Source organism: Mustela lutreola, chromosome 4 (assembly GCF_030435805.1).
Source record: "Mustela lutreola isolate mMusLut2 chromosome 4, mMusLut2.pri, whole genome shotgun sequence".
NCBI lineage: Eukaryota > Metazoa > Chordata > Mammalia > Carnivora > Mustelidae > Mustela > Mustela lutreola.
In genome coordinates, this window is record NC_081293.1 from 32,276,741 (window position 1) to 32,301,811 (window position 25,071).

The 25,071-nt window shown below is 46.0% G+C and overlaps 1 protein-coding gene across 46 annotated transcripts in view; it reads left to right on the top strand.

Moving 5' to 3' along the window:
• Positions 1 to 25,071, top strand: part of SORBS1 (sorbin and SH3 domain containing 1) — a 227,134-nt gene that overhangs the window by 165,544 nt on the left and 36,519 nt on the right. For 22 of the 46 annotated variants that reach the window (XM_059169350.1, XM_059169351.1, XM_059169358.1 and 19 more), the window contains 5 exons: positions 5,110 to 5,193; positions 9,190 to 9,255; positions 9,822 to 9,923; positions 13,939 to 13,988; positions 22,235 to 22,407. In XM_059169350.1, coding sequence (XP_059025333.1) covers positions 5,110 to 5,193; positions 9,190 to 9,255; positions 9,822 to 9,923; positions 13,939 to 13,988; positions 22,235 to 22,407 — 475 coding nt within the window. Of the gene's footprint in view, positions 1 to 5,109; positions 5,194 to 9,189; positions 9,256 to 9,821; positions 9,924 to 13,938; positions 13,989 to 22,234; positions 22,408 to 22,953; positions 24,430 to 25,071 lie in introns of all 46 variants that reach the window. The other 24 variants (XM_059169366.1, XM_059169373.1, XM_059169377.1 and 21 more) reach the window with 5 other exon arrangements.

Below are 25,071 nucleotides of genomic sequence, written 5' to 3' on the forward strand. Positions count from 1 at the left end.
ATGATTTGAACTAATTTAAAATGTTCTACTAATGTAAAGATTGATTTTGCTCCTGTCTTTTTTAAAAATGTCTGTTAATTTATCAGGCTTATTACTAACTGGACTAGACTCAGATTATTTTTTAATAGGTGACTCTTATTTGAACATGCATACATTTTGTAGAAGTTATGAGCACATCATAAAAAAAAAAGCTAAATACTTAATATGATATTGTGACTTGGGAAGAAAGACCCAGACCCTGTTAGAATATGTCTTGTAGATCTTCCTTTGCTGACAAGTGCACTATGGAGGACGCATTTCCTATTCAGTCTGGTTTCTAATTCTCTATATGTGTTCACATCACCAAGCAATTGTGAGTGGGGGAGAGGGCCTACCTGAGCATTGAAGACCACCCTGGAAAAGCAGCTTTTTCTGTGAAACAGGAAAGAATTTTTACAAACTGATTAGTTTCTTATCTGCCACCCACGCTCCCTTTTACTCACCCTTCGTTGGGATAGCTGGTTCAGAATTCTGATCATGGTTACAGGGATTCTCCAAAGCTCTATAAATATTGCAGCCCTCCAGCCGTGCCAGCAGGATGGAATTGTCACGCTGGGGATCGGTTTTTATTAAAATGCGGTAACCACACTGAGAGCAGATTAAGTGGGCCTCTGAAAGGCAGGTTCAAGTTATTTTCCCTCCACCTCTTCTGCTCTACATGTTTTAAGTAATAATTGATTTGACTTTTACTAAAATAAAAATGTGACATCTTTAAAAGCTCAAAGGGAGAAAGTAATTTTAATTAGGAAGAAAGGTCAACAGTTCACAGAAATGCTTTAGAGTTGTCATTCTTTAGCATTTACTGTGCACCACAGTTATTTTAAGCAAAAAGTTGAGAAAGGAGCCAAGAACTTTGTCTCGGTCTGCACCCTGCCCTGGGGGTTCTCTCCCTGTTAGAAGATCACACGCACCGAAGTTACCTTCCACGCGCAGGTGTGCCCAGAGAGACAGTCATGTGCTTTGGGAACATTCCTGATAACAAGTCAGGGACACACTGTCACGTGTCCACACACTTCTATGACTTCAGAGACTCCATTGCCCTTTGGGTGCTTTTGTTTGGGCGATAGTGTTACACCTGGGTGGTCTTTGCTTTAATGGAGGGCTTGCCCCTTTCTTTGATTTCCCCATCCTTTCCTTGGTAATTGGACCACTATTCAGCATTTTGAAAAAAAAGACATAGTTTTGTTTTTCTTGTTGATACCACAATGGTTACAACCCATGGAAAGTGATAGAGGTGCCCGTTGGGGGCCTCTGGACAGTTGTGGCAACCGTGCCTATGGTATTCAGGCCCCTGGGCCAGCCCAGTGACAGGACGAGAAGGTCCCAAGCGGGCCACGGAGGAGCACCGTGGCCAGCCACGTAATTCAGTGCCCTTTGCTCTTCAGCGCTGTTCTTCTTAAGAGAAGGCTTTCATTTTAGAAATTTCAGCCAGGTCTGTGTTTCACAGTCTACTCTTCCCAGTAGTTGAATTAGTCCTTTCTTTTTTTATTTTTTTTTCCTTCTGTTTTGCCACATGAACAGAAAAGTTGGAATGTGTCCGTGTCGCTTGCCTTTTGGCATCCAATATCCCGTTTGCCAGAATTTGAGGACACCTCCCACCCCTGCCCCAACCACCACATGCACATACACACTTTTGCCTTGTTAACTGTGGATAAGTATGCTAACTAGTGACCGATATAGAATCTAAATTTGCTCTTGGAAGTGCACAACTTTTTTCGAGGGGAAAAATGTTTTGTTTTTCCAATTTGTTCCTGTCCTCTTCAACCTGCCAACTTCAATGGTGACCTCACAGGCACACGTGCCTGTTGTTTGCAGGAAGGTTGGGAGTAGACTGTAAGGGCTTCTGAAGAGCTTGTCTTATCCCTGGGGCAAACCCAAACCATCGCAAGCAGAGGAAACCCTGTGCTACCTTCAGAATCCCCCTCGGCAGGCTTACAGCCTGACGTCTCCAGCCTTGTGGCAGACTCCTGTGATGGTCTTCATAACTCCCGAGCCCCCTGTCGTCCTAGTCTGAGCCCATCGTCTTGTTCTCCCACCTCGGGATTAGAGATCTAGTGGTCAGGCCCTGCTTTGTCAGAAATGGCCTCTTTCAGGCTTTGTCCCTTTTACTTTCCTCCAAAGTCCCTTCCAGAACTTCAGCTCAATTCAACAGATATATATAGACTCACTTTTAGGTGCCAAGCCCGGGTTAGAGGTTGGGTTCCCTGCTGATCCCACAGGGGCATATTGGGAAGGACAGACATTAAGATAGTAACTACAGATACAGGGTACAGATCCAGGTAGGTAAAACAAGGGGGTTTCTTCCCAGTACACGGTCACTTTGAGTTCCTTCCTGGCTTTTTAAGTTTGTCACTTCCCCCTATTTTAGCTTTGGGTCCTCTGCCAACACACAGAGGGCCTGCCTTCTTCTCAGGATTATGAGAAGGGGGATGTTATATACTGGACAGAGCACTGGACTGGGAATTGGAAGATCTGAGTTCAAATCCTGACTCTGCCTTCAGCTCTCTTGGGACAAGTCCTTTAACTTTTCAGAGCCTCAGTGTTTTCATCTGTAAAACAGAAGTATTGCTTGACCTGCCAATATTACCAAAGTCCTGAGTATTGAAGTGAGTCCTGAGGAAGATTGCAGACTCCCTGAAGTATCCAGTGAGAGGGCCAGGTGCGGTAAAATGTCCAAGAGAACTACATGAACGTCATCAAAGGTTGTGCACACGAACGTACCACATTCAGATTGTTTAGTTCAAAATTGAAGCCAGTCTCTGGCTCCTATCCAAGAAGCAAGACCATCCTTGAGGAGAACGAGGCATTCTTCTGGCAGGTCACCTGCGTTTTCCCAGGATTTGGCCGAGCTGGGGAAAAGAGCCCACGGTAGCAGAGAACTCAGCCTGGCGTTGTGGAATCCGCCCTCCCTGCCAGGACAAGAGCCCGCTCTGTGTCTGGAAGGATGTTTCCTATTTGTCTGTTCCATAATCGGATCTGCCGCCAAGTTACAAATGGCAGAATCAAATCCAGGCATTTGTGCCGTGTGCTGCTACCGCTTCCACACGCTCTCCAGGCGGCCGCTCTGGGCCTCAGCAGTTGACACGCCTCCCGACTCCATTCTCCACACGGTGTTAGCCTTCACAGGAAAAGCAATCTGCAAGCCACCTTTGGCAATAAAATGGGCTGATTCTTTCAGGACTGAGTACCAAGACATTCAGGCCATTTCCTGAAAGAGTTGGTACATTTTATTTAAAACAACAACAAAAAAAACGTAGCCTATTCCCATGGAGCAGTTATAAATAGTGTTCAAAAATAATAAACATGAAATGGGTTTCATGAAGCTCCCATCATATGGGGATCTAGCATGTCCCAGGGTCTGAACTGTCCCTCCTGAATAGTGTCCTAGTGCTTGTGCCTCGTTTCACTGAATAAATTAAGATCCCATTTGGAATTCATTATTGTTCACCCTTTCAGAATCTGGTGAGAAGGAGCCCACCTTCTCCTTTGAGATTTAGGCCCTAGGTCCCTAAAAAGACAGCTGGGGGAGGTTTTAATCTGGATGCAAGAGGGCAGACTCTGTTTCAGTAGACATCTCCCTCGGAGTCCCGCTCACTTTTATTTAGTGCATTTCAGTTAAAGTTCTCTGTCGTATCTTCCTCCTTTTAAAACAAAAGTAGAAATAACAGTGAAGACCCTTTGAAGGATTTTAGAAGAAGGGATGGGTCAGGGTCCCAAAGAAAGCGGACAGCCATTTCTACAAATGGCAAAAGGCCTGTGAACAGAATGTAGAGAGAAACGTGTCCCCGAGAAGCTGCTCTGTGACGCCGTGGCTTGGAAAATGTGGCCACGGGACTTTGCTGTTTCCTCTCCGTGTCGTTGCCCTGAGGAAGTGACATTTCTTAGATACTGTTTTCAGTCTCGGTACTAAATAGACCTTTTCTATTTCATATTGTTGTCAGAAAAATCACCATCTCTCTCTCATGTAGTGACTACCAAGGTATTTTGAAATATATCTATGTAGACGAATTTCATGATACCATGAGCCCCTCATGCTTTTGCCTGCTGTGAACTTGTATGTCCAGTGTTTGAAGGGGCAACCTGATATGCTTTCCAGGCATTCATTTTCCAGCCAAACCTCTCCAGAAACACATGCTATTCCACAGAGTGAGGTGTTAAGACTTTATAAAGTTCTGGCTCGATATGAAATGGTCAGTCTGTGTGAACTGCCTCTTAGAGTTGTATGAAGTTGAGATATCTGACTTATTTTTGCAACATAACCCAGAAGTTTTCTCCCCCCTGTTCTGTTGTCTGTCTTGTTCCGCTTCTCCCTCATTTTATTTTTCCCGCTTCTTTAACATTTATTTGTGAAAACAACAAAGTATATTCTGTCTGTATTCCTCCCCCATAGACGCTCGTTTAAAATGTTTTTTGCACTTGTGTCCTCTGTTTTTTACTTACACCATCTCTCACTGTATTGTGTATGGGACATGATTTCTCACCTACTCATGTGCCATTAAAGATGCAGTATTAACCATGTGGCTTTTTTAAAGTGTTGGTATTTATATTTATTTTGAAGATCCTTAAGGCAGCTTTGCAAATAAGTACTAAAACCATACTAGCCCATAAAAGTGATTTGCTCTACTCATACGGCGTAGATGGCTAAGTGTTTGGTGTGCTCACCAGGTTATTTGTTCCTCACTAATAGTTCTTCATAAAGAGGAAGTACGAGCTTTCTCTTACTCCCCCAGTACGGTTATTGAGGAATATGCCCAAATTCCGATCTGTCGTGGAAGGCTGCCGTGCGGTGCAGAGCTCCCCCTCCATGGCCCACGTGCCTTCTGCCTCAGGGCTGAGAGTGATTCACTCACTGCTCCTGCCTCCGTTTCTCCGTTTTTATGAACTCATCCTCTCCCACCTGTTGTAGCTCCTCGTTTTTGCTGATGTCCGTAAAATGGATGATTGCTGCTGTCGGACACAGTTGCTGTGTATCCCCGGAAACTACTGCATCTCTACTGGCCTGTTCCTATGTAATCTCTGCATAATGTTATCCTTCTCTCTCTTCCATTTCCCTATCACCAACCCCTATAGAGTCGGGATATAAGCCCAGAAGAGATAGATTTAAAGAATGAACCTTGGTATAAATTCTTTTCGGAATTGGAGTTTGGGAAACCGGTAAGTTTAATAGCTTCAGTGGTTCTAGATGCCTTTTTAAATAATGCTGTTGATGCATTGTTGCTGCTAAACAATCAGATCTATTTGGAAGGAATGCAGGAGGTGGGGAGCAGTGATTTCAGTGGGCAGTTGTGGGATTGTCTCTTCTCACTACAACCTGTAAGCTTTCCCTCACTTTACTTCACCAAGAAAGCAGTGAGCCCTGGAATTATTTCTTGCCAGAAAACAGAGAAACAGGACTAAATCATTGCATTAGAAACAAATATCCCACGCCTTATAGATGGCATTATTTGGGCCATTGGTTCAATTACTTAACCAGGGTCTTTATGGCAAACTGAAAATAAGCAGGAAAATGCATTACACACTGAGTGGCAGCTTGTTACAGCTTTAAAAAGATTTAAGTACATAGGCAACAGCAGTGCTGCAGAGAGCCTCTGTATGTAGATGTGATCCATGAGTGGATCCCTGTTACAGGTGGCTTGGGAGAACAATTTCTAGGAGTTGGTGTAGTATTTCCCAAAACTTGAAATGGGAGTTGGGCTGAACGCTGTATTTGCTAGAATTTCCCTGTGATGTGCCAAGGGTGGCCTTGGCACAAACTGATTTTTGGCACTGACAGGAGGATTTTCTTAGCCCTGCCCCCAAAGGTGTATCACACAGAAGGGAGAGTTGAGTTCATTTTTCCACTGCAGAGGACTAGAAACTGACTTTAAACCTCTCGTTGCATTAAAGTCTTATTACAGCTGTAAAAAAAAAAAAAAAAAAATTTGTTAGATGTTCATGTGAAACCTTAACCATTGAAACCTTGAAACCAGCATGGGAATCACTGTGGTTTGGAATGATAGTTTTATTTGCAGACAGGTTTTTATAGTTAAGTGTTAAATTTATAGTTAAGTGTTAAATTCCACAGTGTATATTTTTCATTAAGATGAAGACAAAGACCAATGAAGCGGGTGCTATGGAAATGCTAGTTTGATTCAGTGAGGCTGAGCTTTGTTAGAAATTTGAGGCGCCTTCTGGTTTAGGAGCCCCTGACCTACAAACTTCCTGCTGGTAGGATGTTTTCCTGCTGCCTCCTCTTCTGCTAGACATGGGCGGGGAGGGCACAAGTAGCCCCTGAGCTGTTCTAAATGAACAGCGCCACCTAGTGACCAGTATAGAGGGAAGTGTCTGATGGGCAGTTGGCACTGTCTTCTCTCCCCAGAGCAAATGCATACCATTATTTCTCGGTTCTCTCCCTTTTTCCTATTCACCATTCAGACATCAAAGAAGTCTACTTCAGGCAACCTTCTCCACACTCAAATATTGAGCAGTATCTTAACCCTTCTCTTTGTCCTAAAACTTGCTCAATTAACTCACACATTGAATTGTGTGGTCCCCTCCCCTCTCTGCCAAACAAAGACCATGATTAGTATATGTAATAATAGTGCTATCCTTTCATCAGGGAAAGCAAAAGCTGTCAGCTTTAAGTTATGTACGATATTCTGTGCCATTGATTTTGCAAAGCCCTCTCGGAATCCACACATTTCTGGACATTCCTCCTTTGCCAAATAGCTAAAATTAGCTTCATCTGAAATATTAACATTTAGAGAAATATCTGAAACAATCTTATGTGATCCATTTGTTTTACTGAATCTGTCATTGCAAATAATTCCATTTTTGTTAGCAAAGGACAGTATCTCAGTCCCAGCATACATTAGGTTGACTCTGTGGGTAGCCTGGTAGAGTAACACTGTTTCTACTGGAAACCATGGTGTGAGCACCACACAACCAATCCACACAAATGTCGAGAACACAGTCCGTTTGTATAGTGGGAACTTCCTAGAATGTGTGTCCCTACTCTGTTGTTCTAACTGCTTCTTAATTATTTAAAGACTTAATGATGCTTTTCCAAAATGCCATTTCCTCTGAAGCCATGATGTTCCTTGCAGAGACCTTAGAGTCCTTAAATGGGACTACTTGACTGAGTCTTTTAAAGTGCTAAAAGATAATACTGTGGAAGACTTGCCAAAACAACCTAGTCAGTGCCCATATCCTGAGGAACAGCGTCCAAGATGAACGGTTCCTCATGATTGGGAACATCTGAAGGGTGGGATTATCATCCGGTTGAAACAACTGGATGACCGGCTCTTACTCCCGGGGTGTCGGAAGGTGTGATAGGGAGAAATTTTTTTCTTCACTTCTGTCCTACCTTCGTCACTCTGGGCTATAATAAAAGTAAGAGAGATAAATCAAAGTGGCATAAACCACAGAAGTTGTTTTGTAAGGTTTTTCAGTCATTCAGAGGCAGAATGAAATTGAAACTCCTATGAAATCATGTGGATCATCATTTCTACTTGTTTTTTATCCCATACCAACTCAGGGCCCACTTTCCCCAAGTGAAGCCTGCCAGAACTTAAACACTAGACATTTACCCTGAACTCCTTTCTTCCTCAACTATTGTGCTTAAAGCCCACTACCCAGAATGAGCTGAAATTTTAGCAAAATCCTGGATAGAGTACCTTTTAGCTCTGATATGTTGTTGTAGAATAGCAAATAATTCAAGACTCCCAGGGTTTTTTTCGAAGGATTTTAAGACAATTTAATTTTTAAGCACTGCTTATTATTATTATTTTTTTTTTGCAGCAAAGATGGAAATGAGTATGTATCCTAAGTGACTTTAAAAAGTCTACTTCTCCAGGTGAACAGTCCAAGTGTAGCAGGTGTTTAAAATGAATGGGAATTGTTAATAGCACTTACTTTACAAATTTCAGAGTATATATATACAGAGACGGCATTACTGACCCATCACTGTCAGTGATGAAAGTCCCTTCGATTCAGATTACTTTTCACTTACAGATTCATTACTAAGAGTCTGGATATTAGTTTTTCTTTTTCTTTTTCTTTTTTCTCCCTCTAATTTCTGCAGAAATCCGTGTGATTTCTAGAAGTAAGCTTGAGGCAAAATGTCACAGTGTAAACCAATTTGAATGCTTGCATAGAGGTACAATGATATTTACATAAAATTCCAGGAGTTATTAATGATCTTATCTTTTTCAGGGGTCATTGTATAAGACGTTTCAGGTCTAAATAGGCAGAACAAGAAGGTCTGGTTGGTGGGGGAGAGGTTCGAGAATTACAGGAGCCTTGTAACTTTCAGATGTCCTACCCTTCCAACCCTTCCCTCATTAAACTCAGTTCTCCTGGCAGTTTTGTTTTGGGAATGCAGCTCTCATTCAAACTTAAAGAGTTAAAAGAGAAAACAAACATAACCCCATAGTCTGCTTTTCCAAATTCAAATTATAAACTGTTCTCTAAGGCAGATGAAAGGGATGGCTGTAGCACCAGCAGTGTTATCAAAGTCTGGTTAAGCCGCGGAAGGAGATTGTAAGTGTTGCCTAGTGGAATTATCTAGTTAGTGCATTTGTTGAATACCCATTTTGTACCTGGATTTCATTTTCACAAACCACAGAAAACATATTTGGTTCAATTTACCTTCCCCTGGCCAAATCTCCACAAAGTCACACATTTATTAAACATGATGAATTTGGAGACTGCTTCAAAGACTCCTTCAAAAGCGCAGACTCTCAGTGTCAAGGTTAGTTTGAAAACAACAGTGAGGATGTCTATCAACAATACTTCAATTTTAAAAAAAGAGAACAATGAGAAATTTTAAAGTTTTGATTTTTGTTCAAATTGGTGTTAACACTTTTTTTGCTTCTGATTTTGTTTTTGTTTTTGTTTTTAATGTTTTCAATGTTTAGAATCCAACAATGACTTACTCTTGAGATGTAGACATAGAAACTTCCCAGTTAATGTTTCTAGCTCCTAAATTCTGTAGAATCCCTCCCTGGGCAGCCTCCTCAGGAGGCCAGGCGCCTGCCCCCTGTGCTTTGAGTTCACTTTTCTGTGTTGATACGGTTCTCCTAGCGTGCCCCTCTTTGTTTGAGCCAGTCTCCATGTTTGTCTTTATGTCTTTATGCTCATTTCTTCATTTCCTCCTCTGCTTCCCGTCAGCCTCCCAAAAAGATATGGGATTATACTCCTGGAGACTGCTCTATCCTTCCTAGAGAGGATAGAAAGGTAATTCTGCTGTGCCTCCTCTGTGGGCTGTGTGCGTGTTCTCTAGCCTGGTTAGTGTGAGTGTGTCGTGGGTTTTTTTCTTTTTTTCTTTTATTTTCTGAAATCATTTTTTTTTAACTCAATAACTTTTTTTTTTCTTTTGGCTTGGTGATAAAACGATTTAACAAAGTCTCTACGACTTCTACTACTAATGCTGAGAGGTTTTTAAAGCAATGCCTTATTCTCCTGACATATTCTATTTGTCACAGTCACTATACTCTGAAAAGAGAAAAAATAGGTCTCTCGCGAAAGGTAGGTTTCCGCGATATTTGTAGTTCTCTCTAGCAAGTAGAATAGACTTTTGAAGCTCTGATGACTTCAGGATTTATATTTTCCCTGCCTAATGTTGCATATTCTGTTTTCACGTCTTCACCTGATTTCTAGTGAGCTCTTGTGTTCGGTCATGCCATCTTTGCCTTATTAAAGCATAGCACTAAACAAATTCATTTTTCAAACTTAACCTTCCATTCTTTCTACCTGTCCTCTAAACTAAAACATTCTTTCCCATCTTTTCTCTCTTCAACCAGACTAATCTAGAAAAAGATCTCAACCTCTGCCCAGCAGAGTTAGAGGCACATTTAGAAAACACGGAGACGCTTAATAAAGCACCCAGTGCAAACCTGTCCCAGGTATTTCCTAGTTTTTCTTCATGCTGTCGGTTCCTCTTCCAGCTCGGTTTTGTTTTCTTCTCTGCTTTCTCGTTTCAATGTAGTCAAGGCAATGAATGCTTATGCTGGGTCTTTAGAAACTGCATGGCTTTCAGACTCCTGTTTTCGATTCCTCTCCCCTCCCCCTGCCAACCTAATTTTTGCTTGAATTTCTTTTGAGCTTGGCATCTTCCTTAAAGGGAGTTTTTCAAATATTTTCAGGGTGGCTGGTGATTTAAACGACATCACTTCCTTGTCATTCTCTTTCTCTGCTCTCAGGAGGTGACCCTTATAACTTTCCATCCTTTGCCCCCGTATATCTTCTCCAGATTTTCTGGGAGCCATTTTTAGGGGAGATTCACTTGTCTCTCTCTCTCTTTTTTTTTTTTTTTAAATCCCTGGGAGATACCAACCTCAGAGATCATTTTCAGAAACACAGTGGTGGTGATTTGAGTGCCTGTTATGTGCATGGCACTGGCAGAGTAGTTGTATTTGTCATTTGGAAGATCAGAAAGTTCTCAATGAAAAAACGCACTCCAGAGACCAGACAGCCTGGCCACAAACAAGCATTTGAAACTCAACCTGTATTGACATTTTTAAAGGGGGCTATGTCAAAATGTGATTTATTGAGGACTATGTCATAGAGTCCAAGGAAAACAGGTTCCCAATGGGAAGAAAAATACCAAGTATTTGGAGAACCGCCCCCAAGGCTCCCTGACAAAACATAAAAGGCTCTTAGAAGGAAACGGTATCTTTACAGAAAATAAAGAAGGCAGGCAGGCACTGCTGAAGAGGCTAGGAAGGTCCACACACTGTGGCAGGAGGAGTGGAAAATACTATAGATTGTGTTCTATTTAAGCAGAACAAGACAAGGAGGGTCAGATCGCCAGCATGAGTGACTCAGGTTCTGAAAACTCTTGGGTGCTGGACCATTAAGCCAAGGAAGGAGTGAAGAACCCAGGGGGTTATGGCAGCAGCCAGGGTGGGCTGAGATAAAGTCAGACACTTAGGAACTGCAGGCAGATGAGGAAAGTTGGGGTTTGAGAATCCAGGCCCCTCTTCAGAACTTGGGGGGAGGTAAAAAGGTGAGCTACAGTGCCCACAGTCAAGGCAGATAGGTCATGGGGCAGGGAAAGGGGGTGCTCATTTTCAACCAAGGTGGAGACTGGAACCAGCTGTAGCTTCTGTGGGATAGAAGGTCTGAGCTAATTTAAGAGTGAGAACTAACTGCACCTAAGTCCTAACATGTTCCAGAGCAGGACAGGAGCACTAGGATTATAGGTCACAAAATGAATCCGAGGTTCCTTTTCAAAGTAGTCTAATAGCAGCTTTGTAACACATGCAAAGATGGAAGGCAGCTGGAGAATTACTGAACTCACTGAGGCTTCCCTGAGGTTAGAGACAGTTTCCAGTACCTGGACTTCTGCCCAGGGCAAGGTGAGCACAAAGAAGGGTCTGATGCATGAATGAGTCATTTTCACATTGGTTCAATTACATGTTCCCCATTAGTCGGTAATAGGTATGGGATACGCTGAGAGGGGCTCTAAATCAGCACAAAAAAGCAATGAACTTTGCCTTCAGGAACATGACCGTTTAGGCACACTCCTAAATAAAAGATCTACAGCAATACACAGCAGTGCCTGCAAAGAGCTAAAAGAATGGCATGGGTTCTGAGTGCTAGGCAGAGGAGTGATCTTGTGGAAAAGTAGGGACAATTTCTCAGGGGGTTGGCTGGGACCTTAAAGGATGGGTGCAATGTGGTAGAAATAGTGATAGAGATGGGAACATCCATGTGAGGCATGTAAAGAGCAAAGAAGTGATCATGTTTAGCATGTATTCAAGGAGTAAAGTAGAATCAGCTATAATAGAAAATTGGGGGTGGTAGTTGGGAAAGAGGGTTGACCCTGGATTATAGAGGCTCAGAACACACAGTTAAGAGATGATTTTGTCCACAGCCCAATGATGTAATTCAAGTGTTGTTTTAGGGAGGTCGGTGTCCTCACTCTAGAGAGGCTGAGTTGAAGGGAGAACCTCCCATTGGAAGTGTGGAGGGCACGGAGCCTACTGTGGTGGTCCAGGCATGGAGTGATGAGAGCCCACTCTCCAGTGGCATCAGCATGAAGTGGGGGAGAGGGGTGGCTGTGAGTGCTTACAGAGGAAATTGGAATGGAACATTTTAACTAATTGGTGTGAAGAATAAGGATTTGGGGGATGGAATGGAGACAAAAACAACTCTAGGGTTTTGGCCACGAAGCTGGAAGAATTGGGGACATCAGTCTGTCATGTAGGAAAGATGGGGAGAAAATCCATGCAGAGATAAGATGGAATTAGTTTTAGGTGATTCATTCTTGAAGTGTTGGCTGGGTATCACCAAGGGCATATCTGGTAGGCAGCTGGAAATACAAGACTGGGTCTCCTAAGAGAGGAAGGGCCTACAATGTCAGTTAGAGTCACTTGCGGAGAAGAGATGGTTGAAGCCCTGGGAGCAGTTGGAAGATTGAAGGACAGGAAGGACGAGAGCAGCAACTACCCTATGGGATGTTGGATGACATGGAGCAGAAGAAAGGGAGGATCAGGGGGTGAACAGATCAGAGAGGTAGGAGGTAGGGTGAACAGGTCAGAGTGGTGGAACAAGAAGAGAAAGTATGACAACTACCCTGTGCTCCAGAGAGGTCCCCAAAAGTAGACTCCTAGGAAAGGTCAGTGGGTTGGATAACCAGGAGGTTTCTAAAAACCTTCGAGGTTGCTGGGTGAGGAGGTGCCGGGAGCTAGAGTGGGGAAGCACCTGGGGATCCCCTAGGGGTACAGCACTGTTGAAAACATGTAATTGTGGAAGGAAGGGAGGGAGGGGGGTATTCCCAAAGGACTCTGCAGGGTCACACAAAAGTTTTCCAAGATGAAGACCCAGATGAGGACAGGTCCCTAAGGTAGGAGATGGGCAGGAGACATCAGTGCGGCAAGAGGCTGCCTTCTCTGAGGAATAATGGCAGGTAACTGGGGTTGGGGGGGGGCGGGTAGAGTCCTCATCCTGGGGCAGGGGCACCCTCCAAAGTGAGAGGACCGAGCAGGTTGAGGGTAGGTGGTTCAGCAGGTTGAGGATCAGGTGGGTGAGCCCAGATAACAATTGCTTCCCCTCCCGTCCTTTCCTCCCTCTTGGACAATCTTCCTTTTCTTTCTCCCACTGTTTCTCTCCCCCCCCCCCCCAGTATCTCCTCCACATAGCGTCTTTTCCTTGAAGTGATTATTATTAGTAATAGAAGTATCTTTAAAAGTTAACTTATTCATTGATTGATTCAACTACCACAGTATTTTTTTAAAAATATATTGAGCCCTTCGCCTTTTTTTTTTTTCCTCCAAGACAAAACAGAAACCTTAGACGACTTAATTATGTTGCCTTTTCTCTGCATGTAACTCTTGGTGGTTTTCTTTCTTTTGCATAATTGCCTGTCATTTTATAAAATGTTCCCTTACTCCTAGGTTTTGTAAAAATGCATTTCCCCATTTCCGCATTCCAAATCTGCAGGGGTGACCAAATGATCTAAATACAGTGTGGTCTTTTCAAATGCATTTTTATATTTTCTGTACCTAAGGTGTCGGGTGACCCTCTCTCCTGATGTGGCATCTGGGGTGCATGACGGAGTCTCTAGTGGGTTTGCCAGGGGCTCCAAGGACTGGGGATGAGCTGTTGAAGGCGGTGTTGTCCATGTCACTAATGCATGTTGGCCAGATGGTGGGCTATCCACTCATGGATCTATATTTATATGAAAGATAAGTCTAAGCTAGGGGCCATCTTCCACTGCACCCAGAGAGCACCGGCTGGCCCAGAAATCCTCCAGCACAGACCCCTTACCAGCTAAGGGCCCATCTCCCAAAGGTCCTTGGCTACATCAGGAAAGGAAAAGGGCTGCTCTCTTTCCCCCTTGACTAGGAACATCTGATGCAAAATAAATGATCTACATTCTTTTCTTTTCTTTCTTTTTTTTTTTGGCATTTACAGAGCTCGGCAGTCAGCCCCAGCCCGGATATTTCTGCGGAGGCTCCTGGATAGTAAGTTGCCGCCCCATCTGTGGCCTGATGTATTAATGTCAGAGATGGAAAGAGGCTTGTGTTTTGGATCCGAGTGTGTTTTACTTGTGTCAATCTCGTGGCTTCGGTGATAAGTAGCAGTTTAATCATCATCTTCAAATTATTTTTCTTCTGTTTTCTCCTCCTCCTCCATATTCATTTTGCCATGATTCCTATTACCTTCGGGAAGCTTTTCCGTGTGTTGGCTTCTTTCCCTTTAGAATGTGAGTTTCAGTTGGGAGTCCAAACCCACTCGTGGGCTGGTTCTTGGATGGGATGTGTGACTGACACACGCTGCGCTGGGTGTAAAGGTCGGGGGATGGTGGGGTTGAGTCCTCAGTCAGTACCTGTCCCAGGGTAAGATAGGGCCAGAAGGGGGCTAACTTGACTGATGCTGAAAGGTGTGGATTTATTTCCTCGTAACCATCAGGATTCTGCCTGGGTGATATGTGCACACTCTGCTCACTTCACGGAGGACCGTCAGCCTCTTTCCCCCTCTCCAGACCATCCAGAGCCCTACGCCTGATGACTTTTCTCAGTATTTTGCCATGCAGCCATTATCCCAGCTGAAACGTCTCCATGCGGTCCCCTGCCCCTTACCTACGCAGTACATAGCGAGCACTGAACTCCTATAAGTAGGCCCTGAGCCTCCCTGTCCCCAATTTAATATCTCATTCTTAGAAGTACAATGAGGAGGAAAGGCACAAGCGTTTCCTGTTCCATTGGGATTGGGTAAACCCACAACAAGCAATTTTCACCTCTTCAAATAGAAGCCTGGCTAGACTGGAATGCTGAGTTTATGGAATTTTTGGCAAATGTTGTGGTCCTTTGGGAATGTCCTATGTACCTTGCCAAAGAATGTGTTCAGCAGGAGGAGTTTCATTTGAAAGTCAGCTGGGATTAGGATATTTCAGGGGAAAATTGGAAAAATCTTAATTCTTTTAGCACAGTGACCAAATCTCTAGCTAGATCCACTCTGTTCATTTTTTTTTTTTTAAGATTTTATTTATTTATTTGACAGAGAGAGAGCAGAAGTAAGCAGAGCAGCAGGCAGAGGGAGAGAGAGAAGCAGGCTCTCTGCTGAGCAGGAAGCCCGATGTGGGGCTCGATCCCAGGTCCCTGGAACCATGGCCTGAGCCGAAGGCAGCTGCTTAACCAACTGAGCCACGCAGGCACCCCTGTTCATTTTTTTTTCTATAAATATGTGTGTTAATGATTATGATCAGTTTATCCAGCAGAAGAAGAAATTGAGAAGATATATGAGAACAGCAGCTAGAAGGGAAATTACCTGCCTGAGAGGACAGTCCATCTTGGGACAAATCCAGGCATTAAGTCTTGTGCCTGCTGTTGGGTCAGTCATCAGCCCAGCAGTGTGACAAACATCAAAGCTCAGATCTAGCATCCGGACCCCTTCCCCATCTCCCTCCACTCTGGGCTCGGAGGCTCACTGTAAGGAGCTAGTTGAACTGTGCCGTCAGCTGCGAAGATGATAAGTCACAGGTCCTCTAGGTCCCCAGAGATGTGCTTTCAGAAGTGAAGTGCAGCAGATGCCCTTAGGCTACCTGCAGACAAAGGCTGAAGCTCCCTGCAAACTCTCCTTGTCCCCTGAGGCCACCCACCTGTTTGTCACCTGGGCAGTCCTGACTGCCCACTGATCCCTCCAGGTCTCTCCCTGCTCCTATAATCCTGTTTTCAGGATGGCCCAATGTTAATCCCTCTGCGTGGTCTCCCCCCTCAACTCCCTTTCCTTTCCCCATCTCCCCAGAGTGCGTGGGACAGGAAAGGCTGCTGCTGGTAGCTGGTTAGTGAATTCCTTAGTCAATTCCCTTAGTGGGTTCTTACTGGATCCGGGGCACTATGCTCAGTATTATCATAGGGGCACACGGTATCATTCCTTACTAGTTTGGGCAGCAAATCACACATCCCCAAAAATGTTGCTAAATAAGAATGCAAAGTGGTGAATGAGACACTAAGGATTGAAAGTATTCCTGGTTTGGGCCCTCGGGGTGTAATTAGTCAATATGATAAGTTAATAAATAAATAAGAAGATCATAAATGTATTCCGAAGAGAAAGCCGTGCCCACAGGCTGTCGAAGTTAGGAGCGCAGGTCTTGAATGAAATAATCCTAGTGATTGACTGGACGTGTACGATGTACCAGGCCCTGTGGTTGGCGTCATAGCTACGTTCCCTCATTTAGTCCTTTCACCATTCCAGGACGGAGCATTGTGTTTGGTCCCCATCTTACAGGTGAGGAAACAAGTACATGAAGGCGGCGTGGGATGCCTGTGACACCCGATCAAGCCGGAGCTTGAAGGAGGAACAATGAAGTTCTAGGCCAGGGGACCGTGTTAGTGATAAGCTCTCGTTTGCACCGTCCTGATTCAGAATGGGGCAGGAAATTCACAGAAAACATGCCACAGTTGACTGGTCTTGAGTGCTTAAAAGAAAAAAAACAATGTCAGTAACTGTGTAATACTGTGTTAGCAGGATCGAAGGACCTGAGGCGAACTACTTCAAAGAGCAAATTGCTTTCAGAGAATTCTAAGTATTTGTGGACCTGAAGATATTTGCTGGGTTAATTTATCAAGTGCTCTTATTTGTGTCATTGAAATAGGTCTCCAAAGACCTCTGTGTTTCAGCCATAGCCTGGCTCTCATGAATTACTTGGCAGGAATAAATGAGTTTTTTCCTCCTGCTAGTCTTCCACTTGGGGATTTTTCAGTAAGGCAGATGGGGTTTTCTTCCATTTTGTTCAAACGAGGAAGTAAGGTTTTTTTCCTTGTTTAGAATTGGTGGGAAGCCTGACACCCAGGGAGGTGCACAGTAAATGCAGAATTAATGAATGTGCTTGTGAGTCTTAATTAACTAGCATCCAACGCACTCAGCACTGAGGGCTGCAGTTGCAGCCTGGATCTGGCCCCTCTCGCTGGATGGTTGGGGAGGATGTGTTGAAAGAAACATTGGCCAGACTGGACTTACCCCAAGGACTGAAGGAGAAAGCACAGGATGCCCCACATTCAAAAACATTGGGATTAAAAAAAAAAAAAAAGTGGTCACTGAAGAAGTTGTATTCATATCTTGGACAGAATTTCAGTTTTGGAATTTTATTAATTAGCATGATTCATTATCACTGTGTTAAAATAATATGGGTATAGAGAGGAAGAAATCTACCCATAGTCCCCAATATCCCAGTAGAACTACCAGTCCTTATTCTCAAAAATTATTTTTTTAATGCTTGCAATAACAGTGTCCAATTTTGTATGTTATTTCCCTAGAGTTATCAGATCTTAAAGCAGTCCTGAAGACTACTCATTCTCATCGTTGGCATTTCAGCATGGATTACCACTCAGATATTTTTTTTCCTAACCAACGAGCTTTCCTCTATTTGGCCAGCAGGTGGTGCTCAAGAACAAGCTTTTAAAAACAAAAACAAAAACAAAAAAAAACCAAAACCAACCCTTTCTCTTAACCTAAGATCAAAACACAAATCATTACCTGAAGAACTAAATGAAACATTAGAGAGACTCCCTTGGGCCTTGAAAATGTGATTTTCATTTCTCAGAAATCTACATGCGAGCGTTTAACTTTATAGAATCATTTATTCTATTATTTATTGAAAAGCAGTGGTAGGCACCAGACGTGCAAAGATTGGTAACGTAAACCGCCTGCCCTCCAGAGGCTCAGAGTGTAATGGGGAGACAGACTTGTAAATCACAGATAGAAGCTAGTGTGGTAAACGCCGCAACGGGACACAGGAGAGAGGGAACGACAATCACAAATTATAAATCTAAAAGATCATTTTCTTCCTGCAGTACAAAGGCTAAAGAGGAAACTGCCCTCCCCAGATTTCCTAGACTCCTTTCCCCCAAAGCCACAGTTTAAAGCAGTTACTTTTTTTTTTTTTTTCCCCTTGCTGCAATCAACAAATAGTTTTGGACAGTGAATTCCACGAGGCTGGAATTTTTTGTCTGTTGTATTCCCTGTTGAAGCTCTACATAGGAGAGTGATTCATGTTTAATAGGTGCTCAATAAATATCGGAGTGACTAAAATGAGCAGTGGAATTGACCCCGTGAGATCTTTTATAGAAATTATCATGGGCAGTGATTTGCAGAGATGACTGGAGGGAGTCAGGGCTGAAGAGGCAGGAGTGAGGGTGTGCTTACTACAGAGACGTAGGTGAGCAGTGGTGGGGTGGTGGCCGGGGAGGTCGAGGGAAGGGGCTGATGTGCGCTGTGTCAGGACAGGGAGTAAGCCGTACTTGGTGACTGGTTAGGTTTGGGGAGCAAGGAGGGGGAGAAAGGGGTTGATTCCGTGGGCTTTCTGGCTTGGGCCATGGGAGACAAGAACAGAACTGTGGGTTTGGTTTGGGGCATGTGGGGTTTAAGATGCCTGGGGAATATACCCACGGGGAGGTGCCTAGAAGGCAGCTGAATGTACAGCTCTGGAGCTCAGGAGGAAGGCGCAAATGATAACAGATTTGAAGGTGGATTTGTTGGATGGTCTTACCATGCCCATGCCTGCTGGTTTTACAGATGAAAGAACCTGAGAAACACACTGTTTCCAAGTTTTCTAACAGAGTTGGGTTATCCTTAGCTGACGCTCATTGCTTGTTGGAGTCAGGCTGGAGTCCTCCTGAGCCCACCTGGTCACAGGCTTGCAAACTGTTGGCCCCATTCTCTCACTTTACTCCTCCAGCAAGTATGTTTTTGCTGAATCCCCTTGAAACTCAGCCCCCTTTGCATCTTAGCCAGAGGATGAGTTGTCCGGCCTGCTGTCTCTGAAGTGGAAACTGGCTCGCCCAGGCTGCTGACAGCTGAACTTGGTTGTTCTGTGATGGGATCGGTGGCTGCCAATGCTGATTGGGCCTTGCTCATCAGCCCCGCTGCTTTTCCCATCTCATTTGATCTATTTGGGCACAGGAGAGACCAGCAACTGTGAGACCTTTGGCACTTGCCTTCAACACTCAGGCCCTCAGTTTCCCTTTGGTTCAACAGGACAAATGTTGTATGTCTTTCCAACGCTAGAAGATGTGATGGCGAGGATACATCTGAAAACGTTGTTCCAGAATTTGTAGATGTGTTTTTAACCAAGGAGGGCCCCAGTTGGGAAGTGTTGCCCATCTGGAAAAAGCATATTGGCTTCGGTATCAGAAAGAAAACAATTAGCTATAGCAAATCCATTCTGAGGGGTTTCCTGAGTTGCTGGTTTGTCGTTCTGGTGGGGAAGCAGGACGAAATGGTGATAAGGGATGGAATAAAGCCAGAAAGTGGAGTGGCTGAGGGCAGGAGAGGATTTCTGACAAGGGGTGAGGTAGGGGAGGTGTGAAGTCTGGCAGCTGGGTACCATGAGAGTCAGGACCAAATGAAGTTAGGCAGAACCAGAGAAGACCAGCGTGGACATTCTGACCAAGGCTGAGGCAATTCAAAGGACAGAAGGATAGAAGCCTCTGGCAGCCCCTTCCCCATGCCGAGGGAGGTCTGGTGACCACAAACCAAGGCGAGTAGGGCCCAAGAGACTGTCCCCTCACCACAACTGTTGGCAAGGCTAAAGGACACCTGTACATGGGTCTTTTAGATGTTGAGATTGTATAAAAAGGAGCAATGGAGTTAAATTGAACAACAAAACCAGAAAATGGAACCAAAGCGAGGGAAGGCTCTGAAAGAGAAACTGAGATAAGGGGCAGATTTATTTTTAATTAAAAACTTTGAAGTTAGTCAGTTTAGAGGCACTTAGATTGATGGAAGTTGGCATATAGTGCCAGAACCTTGCAAGTCACCTTTAAGGGTCTTTCTGCCCTCTGGATGGAGTTGATGCCTTTATCGATCAGATGGTTGGGGGGACATCTTCAAGCACCCCTGTAGGTAGAAGCAGGAGAGCAAAAGCTGTGCAGGTGGCAGCCGTTGTTCTGAGGCCTCTGCGCCTGGCAAAGCCTCGCCTCTGTCCCCAGGGTGGGAGTGGACACCCCTGGTCAGGAGCCAGGGCCCCAGTAAGGCCAGCCAGCCTAGGCCGGGGCCATGCTAAGTCCCTGCAGTCTTACTGTGTCCACTGTTCTGAGGGTTCTAGAGTCACCGACATGAGGAGCCTAAGTGAATGTGATGAAATTCTTGTGGAAGAATTTCTAAACACATTTCATGAATCAAAGCATTTCCTTAATCAGATCATGTGTGCCCATTTTACTTTCAGAAAATGTGACCTCGTATTCATTCAACAAATACTTATTGGGTGTACGTGTGGACCCTCTGGTGGGCCCCTGCAAATGAGGGCACGGCCTGGGGGAAAGAGTCTATCCCCATCATGCCGCCTCTTCCGGAGGGTTCTCCCCTCTGAGACGCACCTTGGAGGCTGCTCTGCGGACTCCGTTCATTCACACGCTTTTGTGGTCTCAGCTTTGAGAGTAGGTTTTCTTTCCCCCTAAGTTTTCAGTCATGTTCTTCTGTCTAGGCTGAGAAGAGGAAAAAAGCATTTGATCCCCTGACATCAGCCAGAGAGAATGAGGAGAAGGGGAACTGCCGGGGGAACCCTGAGCCCCCAGGCAGTCAGTCCCCTGAAGTAGAGCATGCAAAGCCCTGGGAGGCCGTAGCAGCTATGGGAAGGGGGTAGGGAGCAGTGCTGTTACTCAGGGAACGTTCCTATCCTGGGGTGGACCCACTGCCTGTTCTACCACAGGCTCCTCCTCTCCATTCCTGACTCCTGGGCTCTGGGGCCTCTCATCCCCTGGGGTACGTTCACTGCAGGGGATGCCCGGCAGTGATCTTTGGAGCTCCAGCATCCTCAGGCCTCCTGCGGTGTGCAGGCCTGGGCTCTGGGAAGGCACTGCCACCTCATTTGTGGAGAGGTGTTCAGCCGAGGGTGCCGTGCAGGGCCGGGCTCTGCCTCTGCACAGACAGTGCCTGCTTCAGCAAGGGTCTGGATCTCCTGGTGCCTCCTTCCCTCGACCAAAAATGGGGCAAGTAGGATTGTTTGTGAGGATTAAAGACAGAAGGATCGGCCAGCCTCCCACACAGGATATCTCAGCCGGTTGTGTAATATTGTCGTTGTCATTGTCTGTGACTGTGGGGACGGAGAGGCTGTGTGAAATGGGGGAATAATCCCATCGTTGAAGGATGGGGAGAGGGAGAGAGATGGATAGATGGGTCATGCCGCAAAGGCAGCCCCATGTTCTGTGTTGAATCTGGGGGCCCAGAATATGTGGGGGTTCACTGTTATAATTACTTAAGTTCTTCTGTACACTTGATAAAATACATATCGTAAAATATTGGGGTAGAGAAATTCTGTCAAGCTGTTTGCATCTCCAGAGCTAAAAAAAAAAAAAAAAAAATCCTCATTGATACCAGTACACCAGATTCAGTAAGACTGAAAAGCAGCCGAGCAGAGGCCTGAGTACTTCTGTGGGAAGGAGGTTGGTTGTTCACTGAGTGTGTGTCTCCGTGTGCCTGTGGGTGAGGGGCCTAGAAAACTGGGATTAGGGGAAGGGAGGGACTCAGTGAGTAAGTGCTCTTAATTTTTTCTGTGCCCCACCTCATTCCTAAAAGGATTTGTGGTAACTTGCAAAAATACCTAGAATTTCAACAAGATAAAAATAAATGAAAGGTAAAGGAGTCCTAGTGTATACTCCAATTCCTGTTACCGGGTTCTGACTGCAAATGTGAAAGAAGCTGGTGTAACCTGTGGGGGGATGGTAACTGCGTATAGAATCCCAGGTTCCACTTTCACTTAGGGGCTGATTTTCCCGGAGACCCAGGAAAATGGTTGACTTCCGTGCTCTGTCAGCCAAAGTGCTTGTGAAGAGTAACCCAGAAAAATAATTCAGGTGGTGACCTTGAAGTCGCCAGCCCTGGCTGGCGACCTGGCAGGGGCTCCCCTCGTACCCTCGGCTGCACCGTCTCGTGTGCACCCGCCGGGCCCCCAGCAGCAACCACCTTCCCACCCCCGCCCTCCCCAAGAACCCTCCCTACCCCCCCCCCCCCAGGCAGAGTTTCTCAGAGGTCCTCTTTTAAAGCACAAATGCGGTCTTCTCAGCACTTTTGCTGTTGGGGCAGATTCCGGAGCATTTGGGGCCACCCTTGGGCTTGAACACCCTTTAGAAAGGACAGTGCTTGACTAGGATCCCAAAAAGGGTGTTGTTTGTCCTCGGGTGGTAATGTGCTTTCGAGAAAAATGTCAAACGTTCTAAGTCCCGTTCTTTCTTGTTCTCTCTTCCCTCTTTTAACATCACGTTGTCTTCAGTATCTATTCTTCCAACTTCCACGCAGTGAAGAGGGAATCAGATGGGGCTCCTGGGGATCTCGCTAGCTTGGAGAATGAGAGGCAGATTTATAAGAGCGTCTTGGAAGGTGGAGACATCCCTCTCCAGGGCCTGAGCGGGCTCAAGCGACCCTCCAGCTCAGCCTCCACTAAAGGTAACTGGGTGAAGCCTGCGGGGCTCTGACCCAGCCACACGGTCATCCAGATGCCTCTCGCCCATCCAGGCCCGGTGTCGGGGTATCGGCAGCGGGTGACTTCCAGCTCCTGGGATATCCTTTGCCTTGTGCAGGTCTATCTCCAGGCCTCTGAGCCGTCTGAGCCCCCTCCCCCAGTTTTTCACCGGCCATTTTTCTTTCTGGTATAGTTTCCCTTCCTTCGAATCCCAACCTTGCTCTCCCTAAAGCATCTCTCTCTCTTTTTCGTTCTGATTCCCTCTTCTTAGAACATAGCTAAGCCTTAGCCTTCCGTAACTCACAGCAGGGTGGCCATTTTTCGTTGCATCTTTGCACCTGCTTTGCAGCACAGATTATTTTGCTTCCGGACATCAACTGGAAATTAAAATACAAAACAAAACAAAACAAAAACCCTTAAGACAAATGAGCATGTAACCTCTCCCTTTTATTTTTATTTCATTTTTTTTTTAAAGCAGCTTTCAGCTTTAACCTAATGGGTCTGTTTATTTTATTCTGCATGCTTTCCAGTGGATCGTAAAGGTGGGAATGCTCACATGATTTCTTCATCTTCAGTTCCTAGCCGAACGGTTAGCTCTAGCAATGCATTAGGCCCCATGTGTAAGCACAAGAAACCCCTGTCCGCTGCAAAGGCCTGCATTTCGGAAATCCTTCCCTCCAAATTCAAACCCAGGCTCTCCGCTCCCAGCGCTCTTTTACAGGAACAGAAGAGTGTCTTATTGCCGGCAGAAAAGGCTCAGAGCTGTGAGAACCTTTGTGTTTCACTGTCTCTGAATGATTCCAAAAGAGGTCTCCCCCTCCGAGTGGGGGGGAGCATCGAGAACCTGCTCACGCGCTCCCGGCGAGAGTGGGACAGCAAGTCGAGCAGCACCGTGAGCCTCCAGGAATACGGCACTGGCACCAGGAGGCCCTGCCCTCTCTCCAGAAAGGCCGGGATGCAGTTCACCATGTTATACCGGGACATGCACCACATCAACCGAGCTGGTCTCTTCCTGGGCTCCATCTCCTCCTCAAGCGTGCGAGACCTCGCCTCCCACTTCGAAAGGAACAGCCTGGCGTTGGCCAGGGGAGAGCTGGGCTCTAGCCAGGAGGGCTCGGAACACATCCCCAAGCACACCGTCTCCTCCCGCATCACAGCATTTGAGCAGCTGATTCAGCGGTCGAGGTCCATGCCGTCCCTAGACCTGTCTGGAAGGCTAAGCAAGTCCCCCACGCCTGTGCTGTCCCGGAGTGGCCTGACCTCAGCCCGCTCGGCTGAGTCCCTCCTGGAGTCGACCAAGCTGCGACCCCGGGAGTTGGATGGGATGAACCCGGGGGGGCTCTATGCCACCCCAACATGCAGCAACATGGTCGAGCCCCCTTTGGGCTTCAGGGGCCTTGCGCCTTCTGAGCCCCTCTCTGCCTGCTCTGACGAGCTCGACCACTGTTCAAACATCTCCAGCGACAGCAGAGAGGGCAGCAGCAGCAGTGTCCACGGAGACTTTCCCAAGCACCGCCTCACCAAGTGCAAGGGCACCTGCCCGGCCTCCTATACCCGCTTCACCACCATCCGAAAGCACGAGCAGCAGCAGACGTCCAGACAGTCTGACTGGCGCCCAGATCTCAGGGGGGACAGGAGCACGCTCCTCAGGAACATCTACCTAATGAGCCCCCTCCCTTTCCGATTGAAAAAGCCCCTCCAGTCCCACCCTAGGCAGCCTCCCCCTGGTGACTTCTCAGCTCCTCAGGCCGGCCAGAAGCCAGACCTCCCCAGCCAGCCCCAGCAGGACGAGACCCCCTCTGGGGGGAAGCCCTCGGTTCCCAAACGCCTGTCTTCCCGACACACCATGGCGAGGCTAGGCCGGATCTTGGAGCCCCCTCAGGGGAGACCCGCAGTCCCAGATGACTGCCTGAGGGCCTTTCATAATGGCAACTCCGTGCCGTACTCAGACCCCGGCCTGGACAGGAACAACAACCCACACAGTGAACTGGGAACGTCCCTCGGAGGTGGCATTTGTGTATTTGCCCGGTTTCACCTCACCCGTCTCTCCACCTTGCTTGCTCTGTCCCCTCTTCCCGTGTGCCCTTGGTGCTCATTTTCTGGTCTGTCCTTTGTTTTCTGTTTGTTTTGCTTGGCAATTAATCATGGCTCGTAGTGGCTGCACTTCTTTAAAAACAAAGCCCCCCATGTCATTTAGACTAACCACCAAACTCTGTTTCGAAAGAAAAATTGGCCGTTTAGCTCAGCTGAGAAATTCGCCCATGTGAACTCTCGAACCCCTTGGAGTTCACACCAATCCTCAGTTACCCCGTGGTTTTTTGAGAGGCAGCCTCTCCCAGTGGCCCTGTGTGTGTGTGCGTGTACGGTGTGTCTCTGTGAGATCCTGCACGCCTCTTAGGAGGGACACTTTTCACAGAAGGTCCTCTCTCCACTCACCTGTTGCCTTCTGATTAGTTTTCTTTGTATTAAACTGGCTTACAAGTAAATTCAAAAAGGTGTTGCGGTGGGGGAGGATTTGGTTCTTCTTCAGAATTTGAGTGTTGGTCTATAATCCACGACTGTGAATGTAAGGATAATGGCTGAAGGGTGAAATCTTAATCCCAGTCTGGTTTCCTGCTAAATCCTGGCACGTTTTAATTCTACTTTGT